Source organism: Mus musculus, chromosome 16 (genome assembly GCF_000001635.26).
Source record: "Mus musculus strain C57BL/6J chromosome 16, GRCm38.p6 C57BL/6J".
NCBI lineage: Eukaryota > Metazoa > Chordata > Mammalia > Rodentia > Muridae > Mus > Mus musculus.
The window spans coordinates 79,059,472-79,074,945 of NC_000082.6; the positions used below are offsets into that span (position 1 = coordinate 79,059,472).

At 35.4% G+C, this 15,474-nt stretch overlaps 1 protein-coding gene across 2 annotated transcripts in view; it reads right to left on the reverse strand.

The window, feature by feature from the left end:
• Nucleotides 1-15,474, reverse strand: part of Tmprss15 (transmembrane protease, serine 15) — a 138,090-nt gene that overhangs the window by 106,464 nt on the left and 16,152 nt on the right. Inside the window, exons 6-9 of one of the 2 annotated variants that reach the window (NM_008941.3) lie at nt 13,706-13,741; nt 11,930-11,974; nt 11,781-11,825; nt 2,666-2,797 (exon numbers count right to left, since the gene is read on the reverse strand). In NM_008941.3, the coding sequence (NP_032967.1) occupies nt 2,666-2,797; nt 11,781-11,825; nt 11,930-11,974; nt 13,706-13,741 (258 nt within the window). The remainder of the gene's footprint in view (nt 1-2,665; nt 2,798-11,780; nt 11,826-11,929; nt 11,975-13,705; nt 13,742-15,474) is intronic. The other variant, NM_178855.4, reaches the window with a different exon arrangement.

Consider the following 15,474-nt stretch of genomic DNA (forward strand, 5'->3'; position numbering starts at 1 on the left):
TGTTGAAGGGCTGTCTAGGGCTCGGGGCTCACCACCACCGCTGATTAAAATGAATAAGACCACCTGTGCTATGAAACACCTGCTGCTGAAGCTAGTTCGTTTGATTGATTTTTCTGCTACCTTGTCTAAACAATGATTTGAAACTATCATTCAGAAATGAATGCAATGCTAAATTTATAGTACATAAAGGGGAACAGAGATTATAAGCACACAAAACTCAAGAGTCACTTGACAGCTGGATGACCTTAAGCTTTAATAAATATAAAGCCACCGAAAAAAATTCATGTGTTTAAAGCAAAGGTAGACATTTAATTTAGATACTGAGACTCATCTTGTGACTTAGAAAAATAATTTATTGGATGCTCATAGTTATCTGTAGGATGGAATACAGGGCCCCCAATGGAGAAGCTAGAGAAAGCACCCAAGGAGCTGAAGGGATCTGCAACCCTATAGGTGGAACCACAATATGAACTAACCAGTACCCTGGAGCTCGTATGTCTAGCTGCATATGTATCAGAAGATGGCCTAGTCGGCAATCACTGGGAAGAGAGGCCCCTTGGTATTGTAAACTTTATATGCCCCAGTACAGGGGAATGACAGGGCCAAGAAGTGGGAGTGGGTGGTAGGGCAGCAGGGCGGGGGGAGGGTATAGGGAACTTTTGGGATAGCATTTGAAATGTATATAAAGAAAATATCTAATAAAAAATAAATAAATAAGTAATAAAAAAAGAAAAATAATTTATTACTTTAAACCTTATTTGGAGTCAATGTATCATCCTCCTATTATTAATCATATGATTATTATGTTTTTGCTATGAGTTGTTATCAACTTATTTTGAAAGAGAAAGAGAATTCAGTAAATAAGCAAATTTGGTTAGGACCAAAGAGTAAGCGAGACACATTTTCAAATTATTCGATTTGCCTAGTGTTGTTATATCACTTCCTATATTTAAGGTTGTGGATCATTTGTATGTAGGTTTAAAGCTATATATCTAATTTTGATATGGATTATTGTTTTTGAAACAGAAATCAGCATTGCCAGTGTTTCTTCTTGATGGCACACTTGGATCATGTTATCTGGGAAAAGGTTTTGGAAAATGCCAGGAATAAATACATGTAACATTCGCCATCCTCCTGTATGAGTAACATAGTTATATAAAATAGATTTAAAATATTCCATAGACTGTACTTTTTACCCCAATACATGGCAACTGCATTTCAAAGTACATAGTTCAATTCTGTGTGTTTGAAATTTATCCAAGAACACTTGATTTGGGAATTTTCAGTGGAAAAAAAAGTGTTAAGTGCTGTTTTGAGTTGTTGTTGGATAACAGACCCAGGACCTGTCTTAGGAAGCATGGACCTAGTGGATAGGTGATTTTTCTAAATTAGTTCCTTATTCAAAACTTTATCTTTAACTAATGTCAAAGAATATGAGAACACAGTTGTCACAGACAAGGAAATTAAAGACTTAGAACACCCAGGAGCTGTGTTCACAATCAACTTTATGAGGGTTGATGATATTCCACAGTGGGTCTGCTACCCCAGCACCCAGGAGCCTTTGTCAGGGGCATCCTAACAGTGACCTCAAAGTCAGAGTCTCTCAAAAAGGCAGAAATAAAAAAGGTGATTATGGATCACACCAAATCAGGCTTCATTCAGGATTCCCATTAAAGTTTCAAAAACTTCAGTTATATGTTAGCCTTAAGTTAATGGTTCTTTTCATTGCTAACAATCTGAATTCACACTTACATGGTGATAGATTGCACGTGGAAGAACATTATTTGACTAGATTTTTACTGGTCAGCTTTGGTAAATGCAACCAAACTAAGGTGAACTATCAATCAGAGAGAGATTCCATTTAGATTATCTACATTAGTCTTTGGTGTAGTGAATGTGTTATTTAAGTGTTTACTAATGATGCAATTAAAATAAGAACAGACAGAACACAGAACAAAACAGCGGTTTTTGTTCAGAAGCCCTTAGGTTGTTACAACTGTATTATTTATAGAGCTGCAAGAGGGAAATTAGAAGCAATGAAGAACAGTGGATAATGCTCACTAATTTGCTTCCATCAGAAAGGGGTAAGGACAGTGATATTATATGAATGTGAAAATATTATGAAAACACATTATTAGTGCTTGGACCTTACAATCAGAGTGCTTAAGACAAAGTGAGATGAAGAAAACGAGATTCCCCGCTTACCTGAATGATGTAGCACTGATCATAGAATTCCCCACAGTGTTCTCAAATGCAATGGCGTAAAATTAATTGCACCGAGTATTATGCAATTAAGTTTTAAAATAATATATATATATATATATTTTAGGTTCTGTATTAAGTTATGCATATGGTTATTGAAAAAAATCACTGGTTTCAGCTAGCTGAGATGTAATACATGTGCAGGAGTTTGTGCATGTGTGTGCTTACACATGTGTTTTGCAGTGTGTTTGCTTGCAAGTGTGTTGTGCTGTGTGTTGTGTATATGTGTGTGTGTGTGTTGTGTTTTGTGTGTGTGTGTGTGTGTGTTGTGTTTTGTGTGTGTGTGTGTGTGTGTTGTGTTTTGTGTGTGTGTGTGTGTGTGTGTGTGTGTGTGTGTGTGTGTGTGTTGTCAGGGAGGAGAAAGGATGAAGAAGGGTGAAAGTCAGTGAGTGGTCCATCTTACCACATAGCCCAGTGTCTTCATCTGAACCATCTGGACAGTTCACTTCTCCATCACAAAACAAATCAGTTGCTACACAGTTCCAAGCATGAGCACAGGGCCGTGAACCAGGCTGGCACTCTATTGAGACATGGCCTTAAAAACAGATTCAGATCGTAAGCTTTAGGAGAGTAAATTTCTGATTGGTTAGCTACACACAATGTACACAATGGCTGAATGTTTCTTTTGTGTTTTTTCCCACTTTAGACTCTTAATGGATTGGTGTAATTCATTTTGCAAAAAGAAATATTTATTTCCTTGGATGAATCAGTCATTCCTAAAAGTTTAAAAGCACTTTAAATTCTAGTAAAAATATATATGTTTTACTAATGTTAAATGTGAATGTTGATGCTGCTCATCTTATTTCTGTAAACGTATAGTTTAATCACTTAGCCTCTTGGTAATTTGAGTGAGGCTGACCCTCTACCCCTGTAAGTTCATATATTTGAATACTTCATCTTCAGTTGTTGGAACTCCATAGAAAGAATTAGAAGTTGTGACACTGTTGAAGAGAATGTGTCATAAGGGATCAGCTTTGACATTTCTTTTTTGTTGTTGTTTGAAACATGATATCTACATCTATTCTTTGATCATTTTTATATGTACACAATACAATATTTTGATTATGATCACTGCTTCATAAGAAATCTTGTTCCATATCTCTTTCAAAAAAACAGAGTCTGTGTTTTATTTTAGGATGCAAATATTCATTGTCTTTTGCAAGTATATTATTTATTTTTAAAAGTCGTGTCCTTTAAAATCTATGTATCAAACATATGTTAATTCTGCCTTCACTTCGGTCCACATGGTAAATATTAGCTGTTCTTTTTTCTTTGTACACAAAGCCATAGTATAGAAGGTAACATACAAAAGCTATTCCCAGTTAGCACTCTCTGCCTCTCTCTCTGTCCCATATTTTAAGATCAGATTGCAAGCTCTCAGCCACTACCCCAGTGCTATGGCTGCCATGAAGATTTGCTTTGGTCATGGTGTCATATCATGGCAATAGAAAAGTATGTAATTCCCTAAATTTATACCTTGAACAAGGTTGAGTTATTTGCAATAATGCATTGGAATTATCATACCATGTAGTAGAAACTTCATGTACTCACAAAACTATTATTTGAAAACACTGGATTTCATAAAGTTTATACATTATGCATAGGAAAATGTATCAAAGAAAGACATTTTGAAATGAGATAAAATGTCTATTTGCAAGTGTACTATGTAATAAAATTGGAGAAACCCTTTGACTCTTTCTGCTCCATAACCCTCTACTTTTTGTCTCAGCCATTTTTTAGGGCATCCAATACAAACACATCCCTCTAGGGTGCTAGATCATACCCTGTCTGCCCAGGAGGGTCCATTGTCTAGCTCTCAGTCTGTTTATCCTTTAGCTGCCTGGCTTCCATGGGTATGGTATAGAGACATTCCAGGACACAGATACTTCTAGAAATTCACTTTGAAATTTTAAGTTCAATCCTAAGAATAAGACATATTCTTATATGCCTACAAGATAATATATATTTTGTTTTTCAGAACGATGTGGAAATGTGAACATTCCAGTTTGCGATTAGAGTAACAGTGATGCTTAAAGGGTTTTGAAAAATTTAACTCTATAACATTTTGTTTTATTTTTTCTAACTTTTACCAATACTTTTACTCTTTATTTATTCTTTGAAATTATCATGAAAGTATGTAATATACTTTGATCATTTGTATTGCCAATTCCCTTCCAGCTCTACCTAGACTCCCACACCACATTTTCTTTCCAATCTCATGTCTTTTGCTTTTCCCCCAGTGAGTACTATTATTGCTTCTGGTATGTGCAATGAGTAGAGACATCCACTGGTGTTCCTAGCATGAAAAGAAACACTGTACTGCCATCTGCTGGGGCATAAAACTATAAAATAAATTCTGAGAGTTTGTATGCTCTATAAAAATCAATATTTGTATTAATATACCAAGCTAAACCTTGCTTGAGTCCATTTATAGATAGAGTTGGTGAATACATAAACACCTAAACTAGACCTTTAAAAATGGTTCCGATTAAAATAATCATATATCATTGAGAGACAAATAGAAAGGTTAATGTCCAAAACATAGTATAAATATCAGTGATATTCTCAAATGGGAGAATATTTCCATTTAATACAATAAAAATGGAAATAATATTTATTAAACCCAAATCACATAATACTTAGAATTTAATACTACTTATCAATCAAGTAATTTAATTGATATACTCCTATGTTCCAAATCTCAAAAGGCACAACATTTGATAGTATGTTAAATAAATAGGTGGGAATAAAGCACTTACTAAAATGGATACATTGTTTTACTAGAGGCCTGTAAGATTATATGTTTCAGTGCTTGGAAGACTAGATTAGGGGCCATAACTAGAAAGAAAAGTAACTTTGGCTCTCTTGATGTTACCTATAGATCTTTGCTTCCTGAAGTTCAACTCGTCTCTATTATCTGTTGACTCTCAAAATCTCACTGGTGCTCAGTACGCTTTGGCTCCTGTGCTGACTGGTTTTGTGTCAACTTTACTTAGCCTGGAATCATTTGAAAAGATAATGTTCCCCAGGAGATTGGCCTATGAACAAGCCTGTGGTGCATTCTATTAATTAGTGATCATTTAGGGAGGACCCAGTCCATTGTGGGTGGTGCCACCCCTGGCCTGGGAGCCCTGGAGTATATAAGTATATAAAAAGCCAGCTGAGCAGCCTTGGGGCAGCAAACCAGTAAGCAGTACTTATGCATTAGCTCCTGCCTCCGGATTCAGGCTCTGTTGACTTCCCTTAGTGCTAGACTATGATGTGGAACTGTAAGCTGAAATAAACTCTTTTCTTTTCTTTCCTTTCCTTTTCTTTTCTTTTCTTTTCTTTTCTTTTCTCATTTCTCTTCTCTTCTTCTCTTCTCTTCTCTTCTCTTCTCTTCTCTTCTCTTCTTTCTCTTCTCTTCTCTTCTCTTCTCTTCTCTTCTCTTCTCTTCTCTTCTCTTCTCTTCTTTCTCTTCTCTTCTCTTCTCTTCTCTTCTCTTCTCTTCTCTTCTCTTCAGCCCAACTCTTTTCTTTTTCAAGTGGCTTTTGGCTCTGGTGATTTATCATGTCCACTACAGTGGTCCTTAATTGACAAGTTTTTATGGCTACTTAAGTCACAGAATTGTAAAGTGTGCAGACAAACATAAAAGGAGAAAAAAGAATGTGGCACAGTGCAGCCTCTCTTCTCCTTCAACCTGATATGGGAAAATAGTTTACGAATCATTTTTGTAGGCTTCCAAAAGTAATTAGTTAATTAGTCAATTAATTTATTTTGAGACAGCGTCTCAAGAGGAGGCAGGTCTCAAGCTCCCCATGTAGCTGTAGGTGACCCTGACATTCTGATCATCCTGCTGCCATTTTGAGGGTGTAGAGATTGTAGATGTGTACTCCCATACCCAGGTTATGAGACAGTGAAAAGTTACAACCAAGGGTTAGCAGGAGGCGACCACTCTACCCGCTGAGCTGCATGCTAATTATTTCTTTCCTTTTCTTTTTTACAATTTATTTATTTGTTTGTTTGTTTGTTTGTTTACATTTCAAGTGTCATCCCCTTACCCAGTTTCACCCCGTCCTGGTAAACCCCCTATCCCATTCCCCCTTCCCCTGCTTCTTTGATGTGTTCCTCCACCCACCTACCCACTCACGCCTCCCTGCCCTCGATTCCCCTACACTGGGGCATCTATCAAGCCTCCCTTCATAGGACCAAGGACCGCTCCTCCCACTGATGCCTGGCAAGTTCATCCTCTGCTTCATATGCAGCTGAAGCTATATGCACTCCTTGGTTGGTGGTTTAGTCCCTTGGATATCTGGGGGTTGGGGGAAGGTTTGGTTGGTTGATATTGTTGTTCTTCCTATGGGGTTGCAAACCCTTTCAGCTCCTTCAGTCTTTTCTCTAACTTCTCCATTGGGGACCCCACACTCAGTGCAATGGTTGGGTACGAGCATCCAACTCAGTATTTGTAAGGCTCTGGCAGGGCCTCTCAGGAGACAGCTATAATAGGCTTTTTTTTTTTTTCAGCAAGCATTTCTTAGCACCCATTATAGTGTTGGAGTTTGGTGACTGTATCTGGGATGAGTCCTAATTATTTCTAATGAGATCTTAAGGGTGCAATAGAAGCATTGAGGATTAGGCAAAAATTAAAACCATCGTCACAAGAGAATTCACATTTAAATTAGATTAAGAAGAATTCCTAAAAGTAACTTAAGTAGACAAGTATGGATTATATGTGATAACTTTGCAAGAGGATATCAATATAAGATATATAGAAAGCTCAATTTATCTAGAAGTCATGATGCTGGGACCATGCCACGAAAGAATGAAGAAGGCTTAGATGTGTGAAAAGAGTCGTTTCTCAAATGAGGACCTCAGTATGTTTCTGAAGGTATAAAAATCTCTGGCTCGATGAATTCAACCAAGGGTCCAACTTTTCCTAGATTCTTTTGGCCCATCATCATGTCATGTCATTCATAAAAGCAGGCTGTTGCGTTCCTTCTTTTATCCTCAAATTCTACCCCACAGTAGAATACTGGCAAGGCAATGCATTTTGTCTGAAGTAGAGAACGCCTATAGTATTGAAACCTCTGTGTTTCTGAAATCATTGCTTGCACAGTCAGCAACAAAGGCCTAGAGCAAGCTGCTGTGTAGGAAGCCTGCATGTATATGAGCAAGTGCCCCAGAGAGCCCCTCCAGGTACACTGCAGCAGCCAAGAAATCAATCTGTGTAATGTTACCTTAGCTCCTGTCGCTCCCCTCCAGTACTCCAAATTGGTTAGTAAAACTTTACAGTAATTGGCGACAAAGGCAGCTGAACAAAAGAACATAACCCACATGGACTTTTTACCTGTTATCATATAAAAATTCTCTTTGGCAGAATTTATTATAGTACTAATGCCGGGTATATGATGCATGTGTTTGTTGATTTTTCTCAAACTCTATCTTCAAGGCATATAAAAATGAGAATAAACTTAACATCCCTGAAAGACATATTCATAATAAATTACTGCTTGGAAACTGCAGTTTTCAAGTTTAATTGCCTCGTTCCTCTCTATAAATCTATAGTGTCTCACTGTATGAGAGGAATAAATGAGAGGTAGGATTCAGGACTCGTGGGCAGCATGAACTTAATGCCAAGGAGAATACTGTATTTCACTACCTAGTTACCTTACAACAATTGCTTGCGGGTTAATTAAGACAATTCAGTGAAAAAGAAATAGTTGGAAACAATATTTGTTGGTGAATAAGTTACTAGATTTAAATGAACAATACCAATTTAAAATTGTGTTTAAAGTCTGGTGTTAGAAAGAAATCTCTTTTATAACAACATGAAGCTGCTAATAATACTAATGTTGTTATTTTGATATAAGTCAGTAGAAAAACTGACCTAATTAGTATTGGTTTTGTTTTCCTTTGTGTGAATTGCTGTGGTATCCACAGTAACAAGGTATCTGAATCTTTTCTTTTTTTATTTTTATTTGACTTTTTAGTAACAAGAAATATCAAGGCAACATCTCAGGCATTTATTTTAATATTTATATTCTATGTGACACTTATTAAGTTCTAAGATACTAAATAGCTTTCTAAGTATATAAGGAATAGTTGCTGCAGTTGGTCAATGCATATATTAGACCATGTCATGTCAAAAATGAACAATTTTATATAACATTTTTATGTCATATTAAACATTATAAAATAGAGCTCTGGGCATGCTTGAAAAGTTCAGTACCTTTGAGATACATGTTATATTTTATATTACATCTTCATTATTATCTCGAATATCACTTGCTCATGTCCAACAAGAAAGACAAGCACTAATTTAGATGCTTGCTGATTATTTTCAAGTCTCATGAAGAATGGCTTGAAATACTAAGCTACTTTTGCAGTTTGTTTAGGTGAATGAAAGTGTAACTATCTATAATTATTTTTCAAATATTATAATTAGTATTTAAAGATGCATACATATATGTGTGTGTGTGTGTGTGTGTGTGTGTGTGTGTGTGTGTGTGTGTGCTTGATCTTTGAAACTGTTTTCTCCATATTGTAAAAATGAATGTAACTAATTAACAATTTTCAAAGTGCCAGGTCCACTGTTTTGCTGTGCCTAAATAATACCGTGGGTTTCTTCACACTGTCATGAACTTTCACTGAGCTCTATGCTTGTTATTGGTAATAAATCATTTTAATTAATGAACCAGGCTTTATTCATTAATTAATCAGGCATTTCAACCACTGCACCAGCATACATTGTACAGGAATGATCAATTCTAACTAACAGAGGGCATTTATACTTTCAGAAATATTTTTCTTATATGTCTGTCATCTGAGATATATAGATTAGTGAAATAAAACTAAAAACATAGAAAGTACTGTAATAGCAGAATTCCATGTCCTTCAAGTCTGCCTGATAAAATCTTTTGCTTAGATACTTTATGTTACCTGGGATGTGAGTCACCCCCTTTCAAGTGCACCCATCCTTTACACAGCACTCATCTGTATGTCACTAAGAATGTATATTTTTCGTGTTGTTTTTGAGTCACATAGCTTACATACAAGTGATTTGCTTTAATAACCAGCCCAAAGCACATGAATCAGGTGTAAAATTTGTATATTTCCTTAGAATATCATAATATGGTTTTTAAAATGCAAAGTGAAATGTTTATCACAATGATATCCATGTATTGTAAGAAAAGAAATAATTCATGGAGATGCTTTTCTATCTACCATAGTTTTACACCTTTATTAAAACAATCATCATCAATAATGCCATGTCAAAGCTGCACTTAGTACATCTTATGTACTAACATCCTGCCTCAGCTGATCTGACCTTAAACATGCTCAGAGAACTTGTATTAAGTTATAATGGTGTAACTCATGCAAGAGAAGGTCTTCTGTGTAATAAAGCATGGGATGTTTTATGTATTTACTAAATATTAAGATTACAGATTAGAATGTAACATGTACATTCCATGTCATAATAATCAAAGTCTTAGTTTGAACCACTCTAAGTTTGTGACTTTGTGTATTGTGTTCTATTTTACCTGCTGTTTTAGGAATTCCAGCGCTCTGAGAATTTTCAAACAACTTGGAGAGAACAACAGGAGATTTGAGCTTTTGACTTTGTGGAGTTAACATAAATGCTGAAACATACTTTGGCCATTTACCATGAGGATTAAGTTAAGGCCAGAGCAAGTCTCACCATCATGACCACCTAAGTATGAGTGCAAGGATGACACTAAAGCAGTCATGTCAAATTGGATGGGGAAAAACCCACAAGGCCCTAACCCTACACAAGGAACTGCAGAAAGCTGGGAGTGAAAGTGGTGGTCTTCCCCAGAAAAGAGCACACCGACTTTTCACTGAAGTGCAACTGTCATTCCTGAAAACATACACACAATTAACATAAAAGTAACATAATAGGTACTCAACAGGATATAGTTTGTTTTATATATATATAGTGAATGAAATATATATATATATATATATATATATATATATATATATATATATATATGAGGGGTATATATACATATATATACACAAGCATATATATGCATATATATGCCATATCATTTATATATGGAATATGTCTGCGACTTATATGAGATTTATGTGTATGAAAATATATATATCTATACATGCAATAACAGTAAAAAAAGAGGTCACCAACGAGAAGAGCACAGAAGTGTATAAGGGAGGGTTTGTAGGGAGAAAAGGAAAGGGAGAAATTTTGTAATTAAATTATAAACTCAAAATGTAAACCAGAGAAGCTCAGTGTTCAAATTACCAAGATTCTAGAGAAAACGGCACTTCACAGATAGACATGGGAGGACAATATGGTGCAGAGGGAAGTCACTTGCTCTCAAACCTGATGATCTGAATGTGATCGCTGAGTCCCACACACTGAATGAGAGATCTGACTCCCACAAGTTGTCCTCTGACTTCTGCATGTGGACTACGACACATGTGCTCTTCTACTTGTGGAATAAATCAGTGAATACATAGAAAAAAATCACCCTGGGAACTAGCTTATAGTATACTTCTACTGAAAAAAAATTGACTAAATGAATCAAGCCATATTTTATTACTGATGATAAGAGGACCACATTAACAGAACAACCCTGTCTATGTTGCATGTGGAGAATATGGTCAAAAGAGAGTCTCTCAATATCTGTCATCCTTTCTAGAAAATGCTTCAATTCTAGTGATTACATGCATAGCAATGGGTCATAACCATAGTTTTAAAAACCAGAATGCCAAAGTAAATTAGGCAATAAAGATATTAGCCCATACTATACAACCATATTTGTTCCTTTAGAGAGTTTATGAAACTTCTGATGCACCAGATAATTTCCAAATAATATAAAAAAACTTTAAAACATATAAAAATATTAAGACTCCAGAACAACTAGAGAGGGGCTATCCAAAAGCTGTTTCCTGTACGTGGGATATGTTCTTTGAGCTGGGCTGACTTGTCTCGCCTCAGTGGGAGAAGATGCACCTAGTCTCATGAGATTTGCTGTACCAGAGTAGCAGGATACTGGGGGGAGGGGGGCACTCACAGTCTCAGAGGAGATGAGGAGGGTGATGGGGATGAAAGCAAGGATTGTGGGAGGAGGTGACCTGGAGGTAGGCATTGAGCAGGATATAAAGTGAATAAGTAAAAATAAATAGATAAATAAGTCAGGAATTAAAATATTTTAAGTGAATATTAACTATTCATTATATATTTTCTCTGCATAATATTTTACCTTAGAATTTTATCTTATTGTAAATTATTAATGCATGCTAGCTTATTATATAATTTAGTGCAGATCTAGAGATATACATTTTTGATATTTTAACTTTTTATATCCATTTTTGTTGACAAAAGCTTTTGCATAATTTTGGCAATCAGTATAATGCTATAAAGGGGGAGTGGGTGGGTAGGGGATTGGGGGGTGGGTATGGGGACCTTTGGGATAGCATTGAAAATGTAAACAAGGAAAATACCTAATTAAAAAAAAATATATATATATTAAAAAAAAAAAAGAACTGACCTGAAGTTGTTGCAAAAGTTGCTGTTGATAAATTACACAATGGTGCTAGAAGAAAGCAAAGTTGCTTTGAATCTCATTCAGGTTTATGATCTAAATTTAATGTAAAATATCATTATACTTTAAGTTAATCTGATGCTATAAGAACTGACCTGAAGTTGTTGCAGCCACTGTTGTTGATAAGTTACCCAGTGATGCTGGAAGAAAACAAAGTTGATTTTATCCTCAGATTTATGATCTAAATTTATTGTAAGTCATTGCTGCAGTGTGAGTTGCTTATCCTATGCTATCTGTGTTGTGGTGGTGGTGGTTGCATTTTTAGCACCTATTGCAGATATGCTACTAATCCTGAACTTAGGTCGCCAGTGGACTGAAAAGATAAGTAACATTAAAATAATCATCACATATTTTAATAAAATGTTGTAAGTACTATTTAATATTTCATTCAATGAGGCTGGAGAGATGATTTAGCAGTTAAGAGCACTTGTTACTGTTGCAGGAAACCTAGTTAGCTTTCTTAGTACCTTCATGGTGTTTCCCAACCATCTGTCACTCTAGTTCCCAGAGATATGGCACCCTCTTCTGACCTTCATAGGTACAGGGCTTATATGTAGTGTGAACACAGATAAGCAGGCAAAACATTCATTCATAGAGTATAATAAATAAATGAAATGAATGCATCTAAAATATAACATTTCATGTATTTTTTTAGCTTATTTTGATCCATTAGTGTATATTAACTCAGATTTCCCCTTTGTATATAAATGTAAGGATAAATCCTGTGTGATTGTTAAAAAATGTCTTGCAGCTATGGATTGTTGCTGCATAACTGTGCACATTTATGGGGTTCAGTGTGAGGTGACTATTATTATGCTTAGTGCTGACCTCACATTAAGTCCATGCAGACACTGTTGCTGTGAGAACCCACGGTGCTTTAAGAAAGTAAAACTGATTTGACAGTTTGGTTTTAAAATAGGCTGTAGAACATGGATATTTTTTGAATATTTGAGTTTTGAGTTCCGTTCCTGCCTGCTCCCATGCTTTCCTTCTCATTATTTCTCTTTGATGTCTTCAGTGCATTTCTAGTAACTGAATAATCTGTTTGCCGAATTCACAGAAGCTAAGTTTCCTTTGTTTTAAATTAATTCAAGAAAAGTATCTATTCAGGCTATAGTTGTATAGAATGATTTATATTCAGATTTTGCCATTCCTAGAGAGTTTTTTTTTCATTAATGTATTTGAATGATGTCAATCTCAAAATAATGGTCCACATAATATTTACTGGAAATGAATTGCTTCAGTATGAAGTACTTTCCCATTGTATATGATATATTCCACTATATATGATATATTCTAATTACCCTTCCAATTTCCTCCCAGAATGTCTCCACTCACTCACTCAACCTATTTCACACCCTTTCTTTCTTCCTCATTAGGAAATCAACAAGCGAATAAATATAAAAATATAATGTAATAATTATTCAGCCCTTTTTATGTTTTTTATTTTCTTCTTCATCTTTTAGCATTTTTTCCCTAGAATTAAGAAACTCAAATGTGTAAGTCATACTAGAAACTAAAGCATGCCTTTCATGAAATAGGTTCTTGTTTTCAAGTTTAATGCTATGGATTTTGTCCCTGGAACCCACAAGGTAGAGGAGAGTTTTCCAAGACTTTGTCAAGTGCATCATTGGCAGGTATACACACATACACACACTCACACGCGCACACACACACATATACACACACATGCACACACAGACACACACACATACACACACAGAGACAGGTAGAGACAATGACATACATAAAAAATGAATATACACATTCATTTATGCACATATCCACAGATACACACATATGCACACAGGTACATACACATATTCAAACAATAAATCATAAATAAAATAAATGACAATATTAAGGCTGACCTGAAGTTGTCATAGGACTGCTGGTTGTTAGCTTATCTGTAAAGACAAATGAAAGTAAAATCATTATGACATATTTTATACTGGTTATAAGGACTTTATTTATAGTATTTCACCTAGGAATGTTCAAGTTTATTCGGACTATTTTTGTTTATGTTGGATATGTTCTGATATTAGTAAAACTTTTTATGTTTTTTTTAATTAGGTATTTTCCTCGTTTACATTTTCAATGCTATCCCAAAGGTCCCCCATACCCACCCCCCCAATCCCCTACCCACCCACTCCCCCTTTTTGGCCCTGGCGTTCCCCTGTACTGAGGCATATAAAGTTTGCAAGTCCAATGGGCCTCTCTTTGCAGTGATGGCTGACTAGGCCATCTTTTGATACATATGCAGCTAAAGACAAGAGCTCCCGGGTGGTTAGTTCATATTGTTGCTCCACTTATAGGGTTGCAGTTCCCTTTAGCTCCTTGGGTAATTTCTCTAGCTCCTCCATTGGGGGCCATGTGTTTTAATACATTACAATTATTTTGGTTGCAAGTAATTTTGCAAATTTATGGGATTCAATATGATTTTTTTTACATATAACTACAATGTGAGATAATTAAGTTAGATTAATAAACTAAGCTTAAATACTTATCATTGATTTTCAAAATATTAAGATGTAGGTTTTAGCCTCTTACCTACTCTTTCATTTCTAAGGAGATGATATTATTCAGTGGTCATTAAGGCAACATCAGGAATCACTAATCTTATGCCTACGAGCTGAAACTTTCCAAACTGGATACAAGTAGGAGACATGATTTCTCATCTCGTAGTCTAAGCATGTCTCCTACTGAACATTTGGTTTTCTGACACTGACACAACCTTTGTTACCATGGGCATGTGATTTTTCTTTATTTTTTAAAAAAAATTTGCTTGTTGTAATTTATGTGTGGGAGTGTCCTGCCTCCATGGATACGTGTGCACCCCATGCATGTGTGGGTTTGCATGGAAGCCTGAAGGCTCTGGGTCACCCAGGACTTGGATTACTAAAAGTTGTTGACTGTAATGTATATGCAGAGACCAACTCAGATATTTGCCAGAGCAGTGATCACATTTAACCACTGAGCTATCTTTCCATCCTATTTCATCTTTTATGTCTTTTACATGTGACAAAGGTCACTTCTCTAACAGGTCTGCCTGAAAACTACAAGATGTAACGATCGGCCCAGCTATGTATTTGTCTCAAGTATTGTTGGAATATCATGATTACAAAAAACACTAAAAGTATTATCTTTACAATCTCATAACAATTTCCATTTTTTAATGATAAATAGTTAAGACTGACATTTAGGAAAACTTCTGCAATGCTCAACGGAAGATTAGTAGTCACACAAGTTTTAGGACACTGATTTCAAAGAATTTATAAAATAAAGTGCTTTCTGGATTTGGCGGTTGGCAGAACTGCAATGAGTTTTCAGATTTCTGGTTGCTATTTAATACTTTTTTTCCATTAATTTTTTCCATTAATTTTACATTTTAAGGCAACTAGTTTTAATTGTACAAAAATCCATCATTTGTCAAAGAGATTTCTTCCAAGATAGAAATTTAAATGAAAGAGACAGAATAGTGCTGATATGGATAAGTTAGCATTAGAGTTGGATTTTAATTTCTGAAAATGTAATATATTTCCTCAGTGATTATTTTAAAGGTGTTATCTCCAGGCTCTTGTTACAAGGATCAGCTGTAAAATAATACGCACACCATATAAAGTTTCATAATAAAGCATAA